The 23,217-nt window shown below is 45.8% G+C and overlaps 1 protein-coding gene across 1 annotated transcript; it reads right to left on the reverse strand.

Annotated features, from left to right (window-relative positions):
• Positions 1–2,094: 2,094 nt before the first annotated feature.
• On the reverse strand, positions 2,095–22,886 carry LOC121079320 (plasmanylethanolamine desaturase-like). Its single transcript, XM_040576409.1, has 6 exons — positions 22,730–22,886; positions 19,618–19,737; positions 8,427–8,518; positions 7,161–7,305; positions 6,316–6,528; positions 2,095–3,245 (listed from the first exon to the last, which is right to left on the reverse strand). Exons 1-6 carry the CDS (start codon positions 22,866–22,868, stop codon positions 3,124–3,126), a joined length of 831 nt encoding a protein of 276 aa, XP_040432343.1. The 5' UTR covers positions 22,869–22,886; the 3' UTR covers positions 2,095–3,123.
• Positions 22,887–23,217: the final 331 nt, after the last annotated feature.

Raw genomic sequence — 23,217 nt, forward strand, 5'->3', positions numbered from 1 at the left:
GACGTGCTCACAGGCTGCGTGCCTTGCCCCAACCTGACAAACAGCGGCATTAACACAGAACCCGAGAGACACTTTGAGCTGCCATGGGGTCGAGTGCCGCATTAAACTGTGACAGTGTCACTCAGAGCACGTAAAACAGCATCCAGAGATTAACTGCTGCCCCAGTTTCTTATAATTGAACAAGATTAGCAGGTAGATAGACACAGCAGCCACCAGTATGAGCAGCTCAGATTTGTTTGCAGCAAGACTGCTGTAAAAGTGGCTGAGAGAAGTTTGGTCAACAAGCAGTTCTTTTACTGCACCCTTTAAGTACAAATTCCAGTACCCTGTGTGTTTCAGACCATTTGTTATATACAGTGCAGTATTGCTTTTGATGCGGTGTTTAAGTTCCTGGTAAGAGGTAAGCCTTAGATGACTTGGTGGTCATGGCTGCATTACACCTGAGCATCCTTCAGGTTCTGTACTGGGTTTTGACACTGGTTTACTTAACTCCAGCTGGGGCTGAGCAGGAGGGAGGGGGGAGAAAAGGGATGAGAAGGGCAGGTGGGAGAAAAACAAGGACTACAAACCTGTTAGAATACGGATTACAGGAGTCCAGGAGTCTTGGGACAGAAGTGGGCATGAATTTAAAATTTTTGTCAAGATGTGAAAAATAACTACTGCAGATCTTTGTACTCACAGCTTTGTACTCTACACCTCTAAAACTGCAGGACACTCGCACACTGGAAGGGGAGAAGAGGGAGTAGAATTTTTTGCTCTGGACTCGACGGTTTGCATCCCACTGCAGCAGCATTCAGCATATTTTTAATTCAACACCTGTTATACCAAAGAAATTTAAAACAAGTTTCAGCCACAAAGTGTGAATATTACTAGATCTAACTTAACTGATTTGGAGTAAAAATCACTGCAGTGACTTGCACAGTAGGGGACGTTACCCTTTTTCTCACCTAAATCTATATTCACATCTCAGGTTGTAATACACAACAGTCAGTGCCTGGAAACTAGAACAAGTAGTGACAGAACTACTAGTAGGATCTACTTTGAACTCAACAGATTTGGCACAGAATCAAACCTCTTAAATATCTGTATCTGGGAGAAGTAGGCGATAATTTACAAAGAACTTGTGAGCCTGCAACAATGTTCCCTAACCGAGCTTGCAGACTCCTGCCTGCCCTCCCCAGCGACACATGAATACACGGCCTTCTTCACTAAGGCTTGTGATGGAGGGCATGGGGAGACCTGCCCTTTTCAACGAAGGCAATATAATATTATACAACTGTTTACCCCAATAGCAGCATTTAAAGAGTACTCCTTCCTCTTCCCCACTTACAACTAAATGCTTACTATAGTAGAAACTAAATGCTTACTGAAGTAGAAGCATTCTTTACTGTCAAATCTACATGGTTACACAATATTGACTATGGTAACTGGAGACAGTTTCACTTAATGGTAAAAAGTTCTCCCTAAGGGTCTGAACCGTTTAAACATATTAAATGCCTTGTAACCATGGTGCCAACTGCGACCTTAATTTGTAGAAGCCAGCTCAGGCCCATCAGCATTGAGCAGACTCAACTGAAGGAGAGGTGCCAGGTCCCAACCCTTTAAAAGGTGGTCCATCATTGGAAATTGATATTTAAAAACTGAGAACAAGGTTATTCTGAACCTAGGACTTAAACCCTCCTATACTATGCACTTCAGGAAATCACAGTTTGAATTTAATAGTTTACAACTAGGGAAGACAGTCTTAGGTTTGACCTTCATTAAGCTAGGAGGGTAACAAGACGCAAATCACATGCATTTAAGTGTCTGTTGGATGCAAACACTTACGAATTTACTAAGGGAACATTTTCCGCCCAGTCCAGCAGAGCTCTTCCTTAGCATCCAATGTGTTGCAGTTAGTTGCACTTCTGGAAAGGTGCTAAAGTCTGGTGTAACATAGGGTCAAGGTCCTACTAAGCTGAAGAAATAACCACTTCAACCTAAACAAGACCTAACAGGCTGAAAAATATTCAGGTGCCTGGAACAGGATCAAGATTTTATATTAAAACACTGACAATATATGAATGAAGAGCGACAAGACACAAACACGATTAGTATTATCCAACTGCTTTGTTATAAATATATTATATACATTCAAACATCACATTAAAATATTATTCCATTACACCAGAAGAGATTAAGGCTTTATATTATTTACAGAAACAAGCAAGCACCTTAAAAAAAACAAAAAGAACAAAACACCAGTCATTGACATTTCCCTTCTAACATTACAAGTTTGATACCTTGAGCTCTTGAATACAGCTATTTGCAATGTGCCCAATGCTATAACTATTTTAAACATTTATTGTCAGGGTAGGAAACACTTAATAGAAAGCTCATCAGTGAGCACTCCACACAAACAAATGCGAGCATGTGTTGTACTGGGTGCCCTCCCCCTCCGCAGAGGCTTGTTAAGGTACAGTTGAAGGCTTATGCAGAAACGGTTTGCTCAATTCCATGTAGAGAGTAGAATAATTTTACATTACGGGAAACTGAAGACACTTGAGGATTCGTGGCCCACTGGTGGAGTGGGATTCTCAAAGTCTGTTCCACATTACATCAGTTTTACTTACTAGTGAAGCTGGAACTATAAGGTTACCAAACACTAAGTGCATTGAACAGTGATGGTTTTATAGGCTTCCAGTACTGACACACTGTTTTCATGCAGTGTATTTGGACTCAAACATGAAGTGACAAACTGTTGTCACCATTCCCCCACAGGTCTGAGGCAACAAGCTATTTCTGAAGTGTTAAATAATGTTGATACAACACGTTTACAATGCCACCACGTACCAATGGAGTGACTGTCCTGCCTTCTGGCTTGCCTGACAGCTTTATGAAATACAGTGATGAAGTATTTTCTAAGATGCAAGCGACATGGCTAAACAAAGGTGCTCAGTAAGAGTAATATCTTCATTTCAAGTATTGTTTTAAGAATTAGTTCTTTTAATTACAGTCTGTTAGCACTTTTTAGTTTGTGCTTTAGAGTCTTATTTCTTTGCAGGTCTTGAGTTTGGCTGATGGCTTTTTTAAAAAAAAGAAACATTGGCAACGAAGATAAGGACTGCAGAAGGCTGGCAAAAGTTATTTAATTTTCTGAGCCCATTTCATGTCGTCTGCTCTTGGCTTCTCCCCCGTAAGTCCTTGGATAATGTTCTCCAAACACCTCCAGAATCCTATCTTCTCTAACGGATAGTTCAGCCAACCTAAATGATATCAAAGGAAAAAAAAGCATTAGTTTGTCATAGCAACCGAAGTTCAATGTATTGAAATATTAAATAATATTCCTTGATTTAAGCACAAGGTCAATGTAAAGAGTTAAGGGGACTACTCTACAGCTATTGCACAGCTGTCAGAAAAGAGACCAAGTTGAAGGGATTTGTGTTACAAGCAAGACAGTTATATTAGTAGAGCCGTATATCTAGTGTTGAAATTTAAACAAAAAAACAACCCAATAATTTTATCTATTCCACCCCCCCCCACCCCATCACCAAAGCCAGCCTGGCTTTTCCCTGTGTTTCTCATTAGCTAGTTAGTACAGCAGGAAAATACATGCACACAACATGGTTCTGAAATACATTATCAATGCTACTCTTCCTAGAAAAACTGAGGTTACAGTTTGGGACCTAAACAACACTAAGGCTCAAAGTAAACAAAGTTCTTCCTTAAATAAAACCTCAAGTTTTGGTAGTTCCAATATCAACTTCCTATTTTAAATTTTTCATACTTTAATTTTACCAAGGGAGGGCACAATACTTTTAAATTTGCTTAAGTGATTGCTCACGAAGCCTGTGATGGGAAGGTCTTGCTGTAGCACCACGCTGCACTTAATGACACTGAAGGTAGACGGTTCCTGGATTAAAAGGGCAGCACTGCTAGCAGCACATGCCTGAAAGCGCGCAGCTCAGCTACCACTTCTGCTTCCCCATAACAGCCTTTCTGTTAAGGGTTGATATGGGACAGGTTTCTATTATTTTATCGAAAAGTGGCAGTAAACACCATCTTCCTTTGCATGCAGCAAGAGTTTAAATGAACCTTTCCTAGCCTACAAGTTTAGCCTATTTTGAATGCTTTGTAGAAGTGTTTTGTTATACAGAAGTCATACAGGCTTAATAGGCCTCATGCTGAATTCAGAAGGGCTTTACATCTCACTTTTGGGATATTAATTAGTACATTAGCTAGCTCGCTTTTCTGATACTGTATTTTGAAGCCAACCTAACCACAAATAATTGGCTTCAGAGTGCACAAAGAAGCAACTTCACAGGATTTTATTACAATGTACTATTATAGTAACTTTAGGCCTCATTAAATATTGCAATAGCTACAAAAAAATCAGCACTGGGAAGTATTATTCTCCTGTAGACATTTTTCTACAACCAGGAAGAAATGGATATACATAGGGTTCTGTTATCCCACACTTACACAGCTGCTCAGTAAATACACACATTATACTTTATTTCATGTACGTTCCTGGAAAAAGAAGAAAAAGAAAACAAAAGCAAAGGCAGGAATGAAGGAGCTGTTGTTACCACAATGGAAACAGTGAGCTAGCAGTGGCAGTTCACACTAGAGGAAGGAGATAGCTCAAGTGCAGGATACTATGAGCAAGCCCGGAACACAGAAAAGCTGCTGCAGAACCAGCTCTGCCAGACCCAAGTAGCACTCGCACAGCAGTGACGCAGGCAGCAGAAGGAATGCGAGTGTCTTGCTGGAGAAGCCTTGGACTATGCGCATATCTGACAAACACTAAAATGAAAGAACATTCACGATATTCACTGCTGAAAAGTATCCTATTTCTATACAGCTAGATCCTTCCCAACCAGATGTAATTATAGCCTTAACGATCTATCAGAATGGGTGCTGTTTTCAGCCAGCTTCTGTAGCTGGACGTGACTTTTCCTTCTGCACGTCTGTTACTGCAGCCCCGCTCACCTCACTCTATACTGATGCCTTTTAGGAAGTCGTTCCATGTAATTCTTATTAGCACAGCCACGGACCCTCAAGGAGTGGACTCCTCCTTCCCAGTGTCTAAAAACGGCAGGCAGTCCAAAGGCTTTAGCAGTCGGATCACCAGAAAGTTCTGTTACCTGACTCCTTCCCTGGCAGTGGTACAGTGGCAGACCTTTACGTGCACAGGTCAGCTCTGAAACCAAGTACACTCTTTGGGCTTGGCCGTCTTCTCTTAAATGTGCTCTGCACTTAGTCACTAACAGGTGCATTACAGTTAATGGCCATATTTTATGAAGTAAAGACCCATTTTAAATAGCACGTGCTTGCATATTTGTCCTCCCCCTCACTTCTGCCCTAGAAGCAGGGCTGCAGAAACACTGCTCCACTGGAAGACTGCGAGCATAAATCTATCGTGCCATCTTACGGCAGATTAGCATGGTATGAACACTTACAGAAAGCACTGACTGAACAGAAGAACTTTGTTTTTGTAGGTAAGAACACAAAAGCAACTAGCTTAAGACTAACCCTAAATGGTCAAACACCAACTTGCAGCGTTCTACCTGGACCACTTCAGGACACAGCAGAACTAAAAAAAGAGCTCTTACAGTGACAAGATTATTGCCATGATCTGTCAAGTCAGACAGAATTGTACAGTGCTTTTATATGACATTCTGGCTATAACAACTAGATTTGTTTCTTCGTAGAGATTTCAGAACTGACAAACTGTTTGTCAAAGCCAATGACAGAATCAAGAACCAGAGCAGTTTATATTGAGTCATTTGATTAACTTGATAACTTATGCAGGATTGTGCAACACTGGTGACTGAGTACCCCAGCCTGTACAGTGGGTGTCAAATCGAGCATAGACATAAGAAGAATCTAAAGCCAGTTTTCTCCAAGTCTGTCCTCTCTGCCCCAAATCACAATGAATGAATGCTAGAAGTCCAGAAGCTTTGCCTTAGAAGCACACATTCAAGGTAAGCTGCACTTACAGGTGCTATGATGCTCCTTGTGTAAGAAGGCCCACCACCTGCTTTAACACTTTAAGGAGCAAAATGCATTGCTAGTGTAAGATTTCCAAGATACCAAGCAATTAGACCTCGGTACCACTGCCTACCCCACTGAAAGTTACCCTGTGGCTAATCATGAATCTTCCTCACACATTTTTAATGCAACAAATACAGCTTTATATAACTTCAGCAAAACTAAGAGTACAGTTAGCTTCACAATGTCTTTTTCTGTATTTAATAGACTGTCGCTGAATTACATCTTGCCAGGTGAATTGTACTAGACTATTAAAAAGAGCTATGAACCAGATGACAGTACCAGTTGTAATGCAGAAGTATGTCTCATGTGGCGACACATGGTGGATCCTGTGGTGTTTCCGTGGCAGGATAATATGCCAGTCCTGTAGAAATATGACCCAGCGTGGAAGACCGAAGTACGTGTGAGACCACTTGTGAATCTGGTTCGTCATGGTGATGAAGATGATGAGGGCAAAGACATAACACTCCCAAGGACATGTTTCATATAATGCTTCTGCAAAACAAGACTTATACCTTTAAGTACTTATTACAAAAATGTGAATTTCCACTAAAAAAAACATTGTCTTGCCAAGCCAGACCTGGCTGGTGCTGCAGGAGCTAACAAGCGCCTCAAAGTTGCTTTAGCACTAGTGTCACAAGAGCAGTGTACCATAAGCAATTTCAGAATGTCACAAGACAGACCAGTATGCGCCAACTTCTGTCAACTCACCATAAACAGGAAGCTAAAGTCTGATTTTTTTATCCATAAATTTAAATTCATCCTTTAATTCTTGCCCTTCTAGTGTGCAAATAAAGTTATTTATACACAGATGAAGCATTTTTATAAGGTTTAGAACAATGAATTTCCTTGTGTGCACACAGTTTGATTCCTCTTGTAGAAAGAACATTTACTTCTAATGCTTCCTTACAAGATTCCTCAGCCAGCTTCACTGCTGGGCTAGAGGAAACAGTTTGCTTCCCTTTCAAGAAAAAGTTTCCCTTCCCTCCTCCAGGGAGCATCACACTTCCAAGAGCTATTACTAGTCATTTCCCATACATTGGCTTCTTTTATCCTCTTATTAAGAACTGCTCATTTACATAGCTACAAAAATGCTAAATCCACAGAAGTTATGAGTAACAGCTTACCTGGGGAAAAAGAAACAAATTTGTATGCCATGTTTGCCAATGGGACTAGTGTCATAAAGCAGTTGTCTCCGTTGGTCTCTATGAAGTCGTGCCTGGTAATTGCTGTAGGGTCAATATGATGTTCTCTGAAGGGTCTAATGAAAGCCTGAGAAAACAAAGTGATAAACATGACACCGTAACTCAAGAGTTATCACGGAAAAGAAAAACAGAAAAAGTAGAAATAGCACCTGAATTACACGATCTCAGAGAGGAAACAGCAGATCTATTAAGTAGGCAAGGGACAGTAAAACATTTGTAGTTATTTGCCTTCAACACATACATCACGTACAGTCTATGCAAAGGTATCCTGAGCAGTCTGAACTCTGTTGTTTATTTAGTGCATAGCTTCCTGTAGTGCTTTTTTTTTTTCCCCTTGAACTATGGTCCACAGATACAGGCATTCAAGGACTACCAAATCTATTGAAGGTAAACAAAAATAAAACTAAAACCAACAGACTTAATTTTGTTGAGCTGGTTCACTTGTTTCTGGATAATTACAAGGAATATCCCATATATTTTTTGAAAACAGAGATCCTCCTAACATTGCACTGTGAGGAGAAATTAATGGTAACTAAAAAGAAGATTATTAAAAAAAACAGATTACAGCTTATTATAGAAGTCAGTGCAATTTCGTCTAAGCATCCGGCACTTGTAGCCACAGATGTATAATACACCTCAAATCTCAATATTCAGTCATCACTATTACATTTACAATAAGGTGCAGGTGCACACAGAACTAGAAAATTTCTTGCTAAAGCTTCTTTGTATTTTCAATAGAGGTTTTAGAGAATTTAGCTCCAGGAATAGACTCTTGTTGAAGCAGGCCAGGTAAATTCTGCACTTCTTGACATTTATTAGCCTTCTGGAAGCTCTACACAAGTCTCGTCTCTAGTCAAGTTCCTACACTGGTGTGTAACAGGCCATGCCCACCGTCCCTCGGCAAGGTCTGCGAACACTGGTATTGCAAAACTGTGTGCAAACCCTAATCAGGGTGATAAAACGGAACAGTGTCACCTTGCACATGTCACCTAGGCCAAGTGTAAACACAGCCCTGGGAGCACTGTACCAACAGCGCATCGTGACATTTAGAGGAGGGTACTGGCTGGAAGAGCTGGTTACACTGGCAAGTCTACAAGAAAAGTACCTGTCTAACATCTAAGAATACTAGAAGGGTTTCAGAAAAGCATGTAATTAATTTTTTCAAGCTTAAGAATAAGAATCTCAAACCTTTCCGACTATTGGTAGCTCCACAGATCCCCAGGTATCTGCTCCCCAGTGAAATAATCCTGATAGAAAGTCAGCTGTAATAACTCCTGCAACTTGAATGAAGAGACACATACAGTTAGATACACAAAAGCATTTTTCACTAACATATTCACATTTTCTATTTGTCTTACAAGTTTATTTGCTTATCTACCTCTAACTTTGGGTAGATCTCATGTGGCTGTAAACCTTTATGTGAATAGGGTCAGCCAGCTAGCAATAATGGTTAACGAGACACTGTTTGGACAGTCTTCACTATAGCTACACCAAGACTTTGTACTTGACCAGTTCTCTACAAAACAGCTCGAAAATCCTTGCAATTGCTGGTACAGAAAATACTAATAACATTAAATTGAGTCACTTAGATCTTATTTTAGATGCACCTTCTCCCTGGACCTGCCCGTCTCCTTCTTTTGTGGTGTTTAACAGATTACTTGGCTACAGAGCATCTGTTAAAGCTACCCCAAGAGATACTGCTATCTGCAGACCCTTCTTCTTCTCTCATGGTCCCTTACATCTGTAAGCAAGGAGCACTGAACTCCAATGACTCTACGTAAGCACCAATTAAGAAACCACTCCTTGGTACAGCAAGACTGTTGACTAAATAAGACTGGAATGTCAAACAACTTTGTGATTATATCATCTGCAATGCTACAGGCAGAGGCCCTGGAAACCAAACCGATGATTCTCTGCAAGGGACAGCCTACACTTGTGATACATCCGCACAAACTTAGACACACCATTAAACCGAGGTTTCTGCAACAAGATTTTTCTAGATGCCAACCACGAGAACTTTAAAACTGTGGTCAAGTAAAGGTGATTTTCAATTCTTGCACACAAAGTCACACTTCTGCCTTCCTGTTCTGGATAATCTCTTACTTACCCAAGTTTCTGGGTAACACTGACATTTAGGAGTAAGGATAAGAACGTTATTTGATCAGAACAGCAGTACATTTCCCGGTCAGTCACCGATCTATTGGACGGTGTTTAACAGGCATCCTATCATTCTTCATCTGTAGAAGAAATCCTACTGCCAGGTTCCCAAGACCTAGAGCTACGAAGCCTCCAGCACAGTTTGAGAAGCCCTCCTGCATAAGCCCTACTGCCAGGCTTACTACACTTTTGAGGAAGAATATTCAGAGAAGATGCCCTTACTTTTAATGGGGAGGCTGGGGGAACATAGCATAGAGCATCGTCACACGGCTATAGCAACACAGCACAGAGGGTGACGCTGCCTTGGGATCTCTACGCCTGAGGGATTGAAGATGGTCAGACGCTGCCCTCTAAGGAACACAGGCATCCAGAGGTAGCACTGCTAGCCTGCACGTCTTGCTCCGAGAAGGTTTTGATAGAGATAAACTGCCTGAATGGGGCCTATATCTGAAGAATAACCAGATTATGAATCAGGATCCTTTTTCACTGCAGTGCTGTCCTTTCAGGTTAGTACATGAACAGCAGGACCCGACTGTTCAGTCAGTCTCAGACTGCCCACCTGGTGAACACAAGCATACCTGGTGATTCTCTGTGGGGTCAGCACTAATGCTCTCAAAGGGAGAGGCAGCACACGCCTCTTACCTGCAGCTCTGGTTAAAAAAAACACACACAAAACCAGCAGAAGCACTACCTAGATTTCAGCACAGCTACTGGTTAGAAATCAAATCCTTTATACATACACCTGGGAATTGATTCTGTCTGATCTCAATGCAAATTCCTCAGGTATCAAACAAACTTCAGGCCAATTCAAGTGCTATATACAGAACTTGCAGTCTTTTGTTAAATGAGTCACAGCAACAGAACTACAACGATGGTGTGTTCAAAGCAGCTTAGTTAGCAATGCCCTACTCCCGTTTGACACGGAGCACAAGGCACAGTCACTTACAGTCGGCACGCCTGGTAGCTCACTTCCCAGAAGCCTGTTAACTGCCCACAGCCATCCACGTAAACCAAAGTAGTGACAGGGCCACCTCGGAGTGGCTGGAATGTAGTTCTTCGGTTCCCCCCAGTGATGTTTACAAAAGTCAGGTTGTTTACGGAGGTCACCCATTGTAGCAGTCTTTGCACCAGAAGCAGCAGGGAGTTGCAAGACCAGATGCGATGCAGGAGGTTTGTTTTGCTCTGACTGCCTTACCAACTCTTCTTCAGAGGGCTGTGAAGCTAGCAGAGCTCCTGGCTTTCTCCTCCACCAGGCAGCATTTGGTTCTCTGTGTTTGAAGACTTTTCCAAGCACAGCTCCTCAACTACAGTACTGAGGCCTTCTGTGATGGGCAGGTACACCTCTGCCCGCTAAGCAATTAGGCAGAGCACTTGTAATCCCAATCAAGAGTTACAGTTGGCATACTGGTTCACCTTGCTTAAATGCAGGGCATCCTGTTACTCCTCCCCCTCTCAAACACTCAATCTGAGTTATGTCCAGAAAAAAAACCACCAGCGTGCATCTTTCCCCCTAAGCCCCACAACTTATTTACACTGGCCACAGTCTGGACTTCACCTGATCCTCCTGCTCCAATCAGGACACTGAGGTCAGCTGCCTCCAAAGCCCAGGTTGATGAGGTTCTTTTAACACTAGCAGGATTGCTAAAGAGCAGGCATTTTTTCAGAGCACAGATGAGGACCAGGTTGTTCCGTTACTATTGATCAAGTGCTCTTAAGCTTCAGGACACAGCAGTCTCCTACAGTGCATGCAGAACAGATATACCCCTCCTGGTGGTTACCTTTTGCTTAGCTAATTCCTCACTTCTACATGCCTTTTGTCACCCCCCCATCGTTTAAAAAAAAAAAAAAGAAAAAAATCAGGATCAACTGTTGTGGCACCTACTACACCCAAACGATTTCTTTCCACGATAAAAATAGATCCCCACTGCTGAATCCATTTGGATTCAATCCAGTCAGCCCAAACTCTTAAATACAGTAGAAAACACTTTCTGTATATAGAAGATATTTTTCTGTATCACCTGACTGTGGTGCATATAGCTTAGATTTTATAACCGGTAAATTCCGTATGCTTGTTTTATTTCAGACCACATGCGTAGGCTACAGTGAGACAGGGTGGAGCACGAGAGCTTTTGGATCTGCATCTAGCAGCTGAAAGAGCAAATAGCCTTGATTCAGGGGGAAGATATCTGAACAGCACTCCACTTTGCAACTACTCAAATACCATTCTTGCTGAGCTAATCACCCGATTAACCCACAGCGCCTCCAGCACACGTTAGCATCCGAGTCTGCAATAACAGCAGGAAGAACAACAAGAGTAGAGACAAAATACTGACAGTTCAATAGACATTTCATGTTAGCTTTTACCAGTTTACAACAAAGAAAGAAGAAAGAATGAAGGGTGCCTGCAGCAGTGAATTACACTATGGCAGCCTGGAAAAGCTAACCACCATAAGCCATATTTCAGCTGTACTGCAGAAGGGCTCGCTGATCCTTCGGTAGTCGTGTGTGAAGAGATGTAAGAAGAGAGCAAAGACTGTACCATAGGTTATACGTGACAAGCACTGTAACACTGCATCCTGCCTGCAGGCTCAGGAGGCACAGCAGACAGCAAGGAATTAATCTCAATATTCTCATACACCTAGCATTGTCCCCAGTTAAAAAAGGGGAAAAAAAGAATCAAGGTACAGGCGTCCAGTTAATTCTCTAGTGTGGTACGGATCTTGATGCTCTGTCATCAGGTTTGGGAGGGTGAGGTACAATAGCCTGACAACCCTGAACATGAGTTATAAGATTAATCATAAGGTCAGGAAAGAGAGGCTATTGACAGTGTACATATATGAACTGCAACCAGTGGATTTACACAGTACTGGAAGCAGGATCTGTAACAGAACCACTGCTCTGCGCACACCGCTTCCTTTACTCCCACCTGCTGGGCAGGGGGATGGAGGAGCCCAGCTCTGGTTTCTAGCTGAGGAAGCAAGTATGCTGAAAACATGGGGAGAGAAGGCACTGCACTTAAGTGAGCTGCAGAACACACTGAGAACACCAGGATTTCTTGGCTGTGCAAGCAGACCGCTGAATCAGGAGAAAAGGAAGAGGCCTAGCACTGACAGAGAGCAAATGCGTACAAGTGAGCTTGTGTCGGCTGCTGACGTTTCAGGACTGATGCACACAGTTACTAGGACAGCCGCTCCCCTCCAGCCGTCCCGTACCTGTGACCCTTGGCACAGGCACAGCAGCACCCCCGGGGCGCTGCCGAGGATCCAAGCCCCACACCTGAGCCCCCGCGGGGACGCGCCAGAGGCCACGGCGGCACTCAGGCAGCAGCCCCGGCACCTGCTGGGCACATCAGGGCTCAAGTGCAGCTGACCCAGGTGCAGAATCGAGGCCAGGAGTTTTCGCTGCTGCTTGCGGTTTGTTCAGAAGCCACGTAACACGCAGGAGCTCACGTCACAGAAAAGCTCCTACTCCTCCTCTTCCTGGAGCACCAACCTAAGGGCTTAGAGCTTCCACCTCAACATGGGCGTCTCTTCTGAGCAGCTCACGTCCCGCTTCCCGCAGCCCGGCTGCTCACAGGGCGGAAGGAAGCCCAGGAGAGCTGCGTGTTTCAGACATGTCAACAGATAAGCTATTTTGTACGCTTGCAACAAGGAGTTTTACTTGATAGTACTGTATAACGCCATGGGTAAGTACAGCCATTTTGAATCAGCAACTAGGAACTAGTTGAACAGAACAGCGCTTGAGAGTCAGGGCAGAGTGGCCAACTCCACAGAGAAATCTTGTGATTTCTAGAAACTGATGTGCTAAAGTATCGATCGCTTGATACCTATATGCTTATAAAAATAAAATACCTGTCACCTGCACCCACAGTCAGCGCTTTACTGCGGCGCAGAGACACTCATATCACAGAGCAGGCAGGGGATTGATCCGGTGGCAAGTTAGGGCACTAAGAAAATAATCCCTGACCACGTGGGCAAGCGCAGAGCACAGCAGTTCAGAAGAGAAGAGGTAATCGCTTTGGTTAAGTCATAAGGAGAAACATTCAGTCAGAAGTACAGCTATCAGTGCGAGGGAGCAGAGAACAGCTGAACTATGAGATAAAGGACGGGTGTACAGACCTACCTATAAATAACAGTCATGTTATATTAGAGCTGGATTTTCAAATAAACACGTCTGTGATACACATGCTGCAGGGACTAGAAAAAGCCCAGCCTGTGACACAACTTTACTTTGCAAGGATGTTAACACACAAGACATTTCTTCTTCTCCCAGGTACTCCCTGCTCACTAAGCCCGCTGCCCCCCAGCATCACCGCCAGGAGCACAGGCACATCCCTCGCCTCGCCTCCAGCCGAGAGGGACCCGAACGTGAGCCTCAAGGGCAGGAACCACACAGCGTGTGGTGCTGCCAGAAGCTACCAGAGATCCCCGAGGAATCAGGGTACTGTTTGTCCTGAAGGCAAGCATCAGCAGATCCTAGAGCAAATACTCATCTACCAAAGGCACGGCTTGGCTAAGAGTCACTATCCAATAAACTTAATAGCAGGAATTGCCCAATTTTATTTTTGTGTCTTTAACCTTAGCTTAGTGCTAAGCAAGCTATTCTTACTATTTCTCCAGCTGATGGAGAGTTTGTAAAATAGCTGGCACGTTTAGACAAAATCCTGCCAACTTCACCTGAGCGCTAGGTTCTTAAACAAGTACCACCATTGTGGGTACTTCTGGTAACACATGCTCAGAAAAAAAAAACAAACAAAAAGCAATTAAACCATTCCAGAAGAAAATGAAGAGAACAGAGAATAATGGCTACTAAAGGAAAATCAAGAGCAAAATTTCCCCTCACTAAAAACCCCCAAACAATACTTTCATTAGTACGAATAATCAAGCTAATTCTCTGCTTTCCCCCACTTAAAACTCTCCCAGGAACCACCCGGGTGCGCTCAGCGCTCGGGAGCACCGGGCAGCTTTGTGTACCCGAGTCTGCACCCCAGGAGACCCAACACCTACACGTTTGCCTGGCTCGGGACGTGAGCGGCGATAACACTGCTTCTGTTCAAGGTCTGCGCTCTCACTGAGTTGGCCACTTCTGGCAACATTCCCTACAGCCCACTCCTTCATGAGGGCAGCTCTCCAGCGCTGCCGGCGTTTTGAGCTGAAAGAGGCACTATTTGGAGCAAATCAGGGCCGCTGAGACCTGTTGTTAAATCCTCCAGCCAAAGTCCCTGCAACTTTAAGAGAGCCCCTGACAACACAGCGAGCAAACAGAGCTTCCTTTGTCTCTCAGCCCCCGTTGCTGACAGAAAGAGCAGTAGCACGCCCGCTGCGCACACAAGCATGGAAGCACAGATGGGGCCACGTCCCCAGCTTCCCTCTGCCACCAGCGTGAGCAGCACCCAGCAGGGGAACGGCTCACCTCTCCCCTGAGGTTATCTCCCCCATCCGTCCTGCTGCGAACAGCTGCTGGCACGCTGGGGGAGTCCATCCCCTCACCAAGCTACACGGAGGACAGACAGCTAGTGGCCAAATCATCTGCCCAAGCACGCTCTGTAATCCTACTTCTGAGACTGACAGCCCCCAGGATCCTTCGGAGCAGGAACGCCCTGGAGCTCCTAAGTTCCTCCATTCCAAGCAGCAGTCGTGTGAGTTAACGGGAGATGGTGAGACACAAACAGGCTGTATTAGTGCAGGGGAAATGCAACAAGTGGTTGAATCAAAGTTTTACCTCTTCAAGGACAAGTTGTGGAGTCTCTGTCTTCAAAAGACGGTACAGTTTAGGATGTAAAACACAGTTACCTACAGTTACAGCAGATGGGACAAGACAGCAGGTGACAAGAAACTTATCTTGCTCAGGCCAGCAAGCAAAGGAGAATTTTCCTTCGTTAACTGAGGTTTCCCAGCTGTAATTTCAAAGATCTTTTAAATCAAAATTTCAAATGGAAACTCATCTTAACGTACAAAGCAAATCCGAAACCAAGCGATGTCATCACGATTGTACCAGAAGGTTCTGCCTCTTGCTGTAAGGCAGCAGGAATCAAAGCAGCTGATGCTCATGCAAAGCAGCCCACTTCATGAAGCGCCTATGGTAGCTAGGAGTGCTTTTACTCCAACACGTGCCAGAGCTTTCATACATTACACCCTCCTCATTTGGCTCTGCAATGCAGCTGACCAAGGTACAGCTTTGCAGCAGAGCTACTCAAGCTTAAAACAAAGGTTTCTATTTTGAAAACGAAACAAGTGATTTCTTTCTGCATGCGCCCTCTGGCCAACCCACAACTTCTGCAATAATGAAACGTGATAAAAGGCTTACAGGAATTAGTTCACTATCCCTCAAGTCAGCAATGACTCATTTTACCTTGTGCTGTGTCACAGGATGTCCCTAAATATACCAGCATATGTGGGGGACTTTTATGCATATGAACAGGTAACACAAACCTAAGAACTAATTTTCATAAGGCCGCAATTAAACAAGATCCATTAAGAACATAAGATGTCTGCGGATAAAGTGCAAGCCAACCAATGTGGCAAAAAAAAAAAGGCTTTAAAACCCTACAGGAAGTCACAAGGATGAGAAAAAAAAAAAGGGAAGGGAATCCATGCTGCAACTTGCCACCTTTATCTAGCTGCTATTAGTACAGCACATATCACGTACCTCGTGTATACTGAGTAATATGCTCGGCACCACAAACGTGCCTGGAGGTGTAAGAGCTTTCAAGAACAACCTCATTTGTTTTGGTGCTTACACACAAATGCCACCTACACCAGCCTTGCTCCCTGGCACTACGGAGCTTCTAACAAAGCGGCTGAGGCTGCTGCGGTTCGGCTGTACCGCTAGGATGATGTCCTGCTGCGGGAACAGTTCAGTTACAGCTGAAAATGGGGGGCTTTAGCATTCACCAGAGCCAGCCTTACCAGCCAGGCCCACCCCAGGGTTAGCTGTGCACGTCTGCACAACCCGAGCACCAGGTTCCAGTCCGCACAGCCATCAGCTCGCACACAGAGGGGGATTTTCACTGCTCCTCAGCAGCTGGAGGCATTCAGAATAGGGCAGGTCTGCATTTAACACAGACGAGAAAAGCCACCCATCCTCTGCCTACACTTTTTTGACCACGTGAAGGGAAAGGAATTGCCTCCCGCCTGCTAAAGCGGCGGGGAGAGGAGAGAACCACATGGGTTCCTCTTCCTCTCCCGCACGACGAGCATTTGTCAGCGCAGACGGCCTGGTTCCAGAGCTGGGCCGCACACCCCAACGCTGGCGCCTGCCTGCTAACCCTGCCCGGGCACCCGCAGGTGGTTCAGCACAGCGAGTCGCAGCGCGCCACGTGAGCCGTTCTGAGCAGACGAGGAAGTAGGTGCTTGCAGACCGCCAGCGGGAGGAGGATCAGACCACCTTTGTCCCAGGAATTTCCAGATTAAGTTAGTTACAGCCTAACCGTGTTACAGCTGTGTGCTTCTAAAGGCATCGAAACCGAGGATAACAGCCTCTAGTTACAGACGCAGGACTCGAGCTAGGTCAAGTGATGCAGGACGTTCAAACTGCTCCCTGTTTCTTAAAAGAAAGGAAGCATTTACACGAGAGCACACGGGCGTCCAACAATCCGTCCTAACGGCCGGGGCAGCAGATCAGACCCAGCCTCAGATCACGGATCACTCAGGGATTTCTCACATTACTGTAATTTCCAAAGACGAAGACCTGATGTGGACTCAAGACAGAGCTGGTTCGAACTCCTTTATTAGCAGGAGGTTTGGCCTGTGATCCCAACTCAAAGGTCAATATTCTAATGTAAGCATCAGGAAAGCTTTCAGCAGAAACCCACCTGACAGTGTCCGTGACAATATTCCTTTATTTTACCCGTGGCACAGAGTAGTGAGGAAGCGGCACATATAGGCAGAGGAGTCTCACAAAACTTAATAAAAGCTCATCATCGCTGTGAGTGAGACATCAGCCGTGCTTTGCCTGATGCAGCGATACATTGACAGCAAAACCAACGGTGTGCAGTCCTTGTTTTATTGCACTCATTTTTGTGCATATTATCAGTTATTTCCACACTGCTTTATTTACACAGAATCCAGATTCCGCTGCTTTAATCATTCACTACTACTTAAATATCATTATCAGTGAATTGGCTGCTTTATCAGTTACACCGGTAAACAGGATATCAGAGAACTTAAGCTTTTATCAATATTAATTTTGAGATGAAAGCCAGTTGCAAACAGATTGCATTCACTCCAGGTCGGCAATCATTACTGATTCTCCCCCATCACCACAGAGCAGTTCTCATGCCATGCTCATCCCTGTTCCTTTCAGCACCTCCACCTGATCAGCTAAGAGCAGGCAAGACTAAGCTAAACAAGCGAGCTGGTGTAATTCATAGTGGGAGGACACTGCTCCTCCTTACGCCCGAGAAAAAGCCAGTCACCTTCAGCAGACATCAGGTGTTAGCAATCCTCAGCTTTGACAAAAATTCATAGCACCTATCACTATTTGAATCTGCTGGTTTTTTAATCATTAGTAATATACAACAGCGATGACGAACAGCTATCACTTCTGAAACACGCAACACCTCACACAGTCCGTAGAAAAATTGCTTTCATTGTAAAGCACAGAAGCTGAACACCTGTAGGCAGTTTATATGGTGCCCTAATGGATTTATTCTCCTTTCAGTTAACAACATGTTCCATACAAAAACACGTAACCAGCATTCATCCAAAGCCAGACGTTAATACAGCCATCAGTATGCACCACAAGTATACGAGAAGTCCAGTGAAGTGCTAAGTTACTGTTCTCTTCTTTCCCTCATACCAAACCAGAAAATAACAAAAGGTAGGTGCTGCAGAGCTGACTTCCAGTTTTTAAAACTTAAGTCTTCTTTTCTCATGTTCCCTCCCATACATATGTAGCCAACAGACACTGTTTGCAGAGCTTCTCTCAAGGTTTATCTCCCTTTAGCTTTTCCAAGGAAATCTCTAAAGCCTTCCAGTACTTAAAAAATAAATACACAGGGCACAGACAGCGACAGCTGTGCACCAAGAGCATTCTCACCTAAAGGAGGCTTACCCAGCTACCAGGAGCTGGCCGGACATCCCCAACAGACCAAGGCAGCCACAGATGACCACAGCTGCAGCTCAGCCCGTTCCCCTGCCCTCTCTTCTGCTCACTCTCCAGGAAGTTTCTGTGCAAAAACATTTCGTTACTATGCTGACTACAGAAAGCTCATAGAAGCACCAGTACTTTTTGCTCCAAGTGTTAGACAACATTCAAGTTCTGCACACGTTTAGACTTTGGATGATGTAATGAATGTTGTGGAGACCCTTTTAATAGCCACCTAATTCTAAGATAAGCTTTTCCTTTGGTAAGGCAGAAGAGCCAATACTGCATTCCTAATAACCTCTTTCGTCCACGGTTGGATGCAGAAACAAGTTCTTCCTTCCCGTTCCCCACTCCAACCAATACCCAGAAAGAGGGAAGTTGCTTAAATCAAAATATCAGTCCTGGTAAGACTAACCTGGTTTCTAAACTCCAAGTTCAAAGAAAAGCAATCACAGATCTACGAGCCAAGAGCCAAAGAACAGCAATGTTTCTGTCATCCCACTCGAAGACATACCCTCTGTCGCTGCAAGGAAGCAGCAGAGCATTTGCAACTTACGCTACACTTGGAAGGGTCATTCAAGAAGAACCAGCTCTGTACTGCCGAGATCCAGCCAATTTAAATACCTCCATACATCTGAGGCAAAGATATCAGACTGAGCTTGCTTGGCTCCACTTCCAATCAAAGTAATGAGACCCCAAGAGTCACATTTATTACACGAAAGCTGCACCTGGAATTTTCAGCTACACTGCTGGAAAGAAGTCAGCATTCAGGATAAAGGCCAAAATTCACATCCCGACGTGAAAACATAATGCTACAAGATACCTATTTTTAGTCATCAGTCCCCAGAAATCAAGCCTGTTTGATGCCTGAAACACCTTTTGTATGATTTCTCTTGAACTTTTGCATTCCAAGAAGTTCTGTAATTTTGTGGATCAGGTTGGTGTTTCCAACTCTGACAGTCTTGACGGCTATTCTCCCTCTGAAGAGTCCTTCCACTTGCAGTAACTACTGCATGTGCACAACTGCCTTTCTCCTTTTCCAGTAGGAAGCGAAGCATAAGAGATGAGACTTTTGTTTCCAGCATTACAAGAGAGAATATTGCCTTGTTGACAAAAGCGAGCACTTTTTACTTACATATCCCAACAATAATGGAGCGCGTGTGTTCCAGTCGCAAGTAGAAGAGAAGATTGTAAAAATTGAAACAGATCAGAGAGAAGCATAAGATGACGGAGATCCATTCTTGTAGCCTCTTTCCTGTTGGAAAAGAAGGAAAACAGCATGTTTTACTTTTATCTGTGAGGACACTTTGAAGTTTGAAATAATACAGACTATTCTACTGTCTGGATGACCTGCTCCATTTGTCTGACAGGGAAGTGAAACAGAGGCTTATTATTCATTAGAGGTGTAAGTAGTTTGTCAAATGACTTTCCTCTTCCCTGAGCCACTGCTAACCCCTTCCCCTCTACCCTTGCCCAAAATAACAGTGACAAACCAGACATCAACTCATATTGTCCTAGTTTTCTTCCCCTGCGGTTGCTGGCATAAAGCTCCTCTGCATCACATCTTTTTTCAAATTCGCACAGCGCTCAATATTCAATATTCAGCGCTGCTGGTATGGCTGAATCTGGGAACAAGCTTCTGGCCTCAGAAGCCCTGTAGTTAAATCACCTTATGAGCCACGATGTTCAAAACCTCAGAGCTTGTAAACAAAGCTGTTGTACTAACAGGAAAAAGCATCATCCTGCATCTTGGTGGCCCTAGAATTGCTTTCCTAACATTGCAGGTACACTTCTGGAGCTTACTTAACCCCCAACTCCTGCGGTCTTACCTTTGCCTTCCTGCTCTCAGACAGCAAACTACAACCTCTCAGCCATCCTGCTACAACAAGAGACTGAATATGCAACGAGAAATAACTGGCACGTATTCACCCATACTACTTAGCACCTCTACAATAACCTAATTTAATGCTGGTTGAAAAAGAACAGACATCAGGATGTGGTAGTGTTTTGAATACTCAGACGGAGAGGCAGCTTTCTGCTGCTAATCACCGCTAGATCCTCACAAGGCATTGATGTTGAGAGTAAGAGAACACTCAATGTGAGACCCGTGTGGGTTAAGGCACCAGAAACAGAACGCGAATAGCTAAATCCCAGGGTGAGATCTCGGCTGCCACCTTGGCCCAGCCGGGTCAGACTTTGTCTTCTGCCGGGGCCAGCCAGCGCAGCCGCCTCTCGCCCGCGGCTGGCCAGAGCAGCAGCTCCCGCAGCCCGCTGCCGCTGCCCCTGCGGCGCCGCACGCTGTGCGCCACTTGGGCGTGAGGCGAGCAGTCAGCACGGGCTGAGAGCACGCCCTGGCACAGCCGCACCTCTGTGTTCTGGAGCAGAGCTCCCTACCCATTACTCCGCTACGCTGACCTACTGCCTGCTCGCAGCTCTCCTTCCAAACGCTAAATCAGCTCTCAGCTGCACCGCGGAACAAAAAGGAGACTGGGAACATCCAAGAGGACCGGTATCATCCCCACTGTGCCTACAACAGCAGCTTTTAAAGAAGCCTGAACAAAGACTCCTGCTGTTCGGAGATCTGTTCTAGAAAGGCCACAAATACAGAATCTAACGTCCTCTGCAGTAGCAGAGGAGCGAATCCTAACACTAAGACACACGAAGAACAAGTGTGTTTCAATATAGCATCAGGTCACAATGTGCGAGATTCTATAAAGAGATCCCTGGGGTAATGAAAGGAAGAATTAATTAACACTCACTTCCAGCCTAAGAAAACCACACCCTGATTAGAGGAGTTAAATGGGTAGGTCCTCACGGAACAATTAGCTAACTGCAAGGAAGCACTGGGCTCCTTACCAGCAAGTCCCACGAGCTCAGTCTGTGCAAACACCGCCCGTACTCTGAACGTGGGGATCCCAAGACCACCCGTCCAAAGACACCTGAGTCCAGAAACACAGCTCCAGCTCTGGACAGACTGGGAGACGAAGCAGTCAAAGGACAGAAGGCCAGAAGACCAGTAACTTGTGTTTAAAAAGTACTCAAATTTAAACATACGGCCCACAGGAAGGGATAAGGTGCCAAACCCAGGAAGTACACGCTCAAAGAAATCGTGGAAATACTCCACAGCCATATTCACTCGGCACAGTTGTATGTAATCTGCGCTATTAAGAATTCAGTAGTTCACCATCACATGCTTCCGCCGTAACGTGTCCTGACACTGTTTACATAAGTTATTTGTGTAATGACAGGAGAAATCTGCACATCTAAAACATTACCACAAGTCGCTTCTGCCAGATATCCCTACACACACACTCACTACTCCACAGACTTCCCAGGAACTTCCATCTGCAGGTAAACGTAAGGATAGCAGGTTGCTTGGGGAGGGAAATCTTATGAGCAGGAGCAGAGTGAACGGGTTACATCGGTGACCGATCCCTGGGCTTTACAGAGAAGCGATCACTACCAATGGCTGAAAAAGGTCACCCAGCGCCTTCTCTCAAGGCACGGATGATGTAACCAACACAAGCCGGAACGGGCACAGACTTGCCCTGAACAGTCTAGAGAACTGACAAATTAACGAATGCATGTTTTCTTATCGTTACTTGGCTCTGTGCGAGTAAAAACTCCTGCTTCTCACTCTGAATGTGCGAGCTAGGCCGTCCAGCTGGGAACCGCAGGTATGCAGCACCGAGCGCTGTGACACTTCTCCCCGCTTCTGAGCCTGCACATGCCAAGGAGCTCACGGCAAACACCCTGCATCTCTCAAGCTACGGGCTGAGAGAATTACTCGCCAGCCGCTGTCACTCTGCTGGGCTCTGTCAAACAACGGGCTGCTGCAGGGCAGGACCCGAACCAAAACCCAGCGTCCCTCCTGAGGGCCTGCAGCGGGCACCTCAAAGCCCCTTATGGAACATTCTGAAGGGAAAGCTTCGGTTGTTCCCTTGCTTTGTGACCAACCCCCTTCACCTACCTTTGGACAGAAAGCCTACCTTTATAGCACTAATAACGACGATAATAATAGCAATAATAACGATACTAAGAACATGACGGACAGATCCTGGCTCGAACCCCCAGCGGCTCGCAGCCAGCACCCCCCCCCCAGGTCCATGCGGGCCCTTCCCGCGAGGCGCCTCCCAGCAGGGGCAGCACCCCGGGCACCCACCTCAGCTCCACACCGGCACCCCCCAGCCCCCAAACCCCCTCGCAACCCCCCCAGCCCCGCCGCCTCCCCAGCCCCCGGCCCTCACCCGGCGAGTAGAGCTCGGCCAGCTCGCGGGCCCCGGCGTGCTGCGCTCCCCACCGCCGGCTGCCGCCCTCGGGCTCGGCCTCCTGCTCGTGCTCCCCGGGCGGGAGGCGCTGCGGGGCCGTGCCGGTGCCGCCCGCCATGTCCCGGCCGCGGGGCCGCTCCCCGGGGGCGGCGGGCGGCGAGGGGCGGCCAGGCCCCGCCGAGGCGCCCGGCGGCAGCATCGGGAAATGGGGCCGGGAGGTGGAGGGAGGGAGGGGGGGGAAGGGGTGGCCCCGCCCCGCCGCTGCCTCCCGCCTATCGGCGGCGCCGCCGCGCGAGCTGAGAGCCAATGGGGAGCGCGGCACGGAGCGGGGCAGCCAATGGGGTGGCGGCAGGGGAGGGGCTGCCCTGAGGGAGCGGCTGGAGGAGGGAGGGCGGCGGGAGGGCGGCAGGGCGGGGCGCTGCTCGCTGACCTCTGTCCGTCTGTCCCTCTGTCCCCCCGTCCCTTTG

Source organism: Cygnus olor, chromosome 16, assembly GCF_009769625.2.
Source record: "Cygnus olor isolate bCygOlo1 chromosome 16, bCygOlo1.pri.v2, whole genome shotgun sequence".
Taxonomy (NCBI): Eukaryota; Metazoa; Chordata; class Aves; order Anseriformes; family Anatidae; genus Cygnus; species Cygnus olor.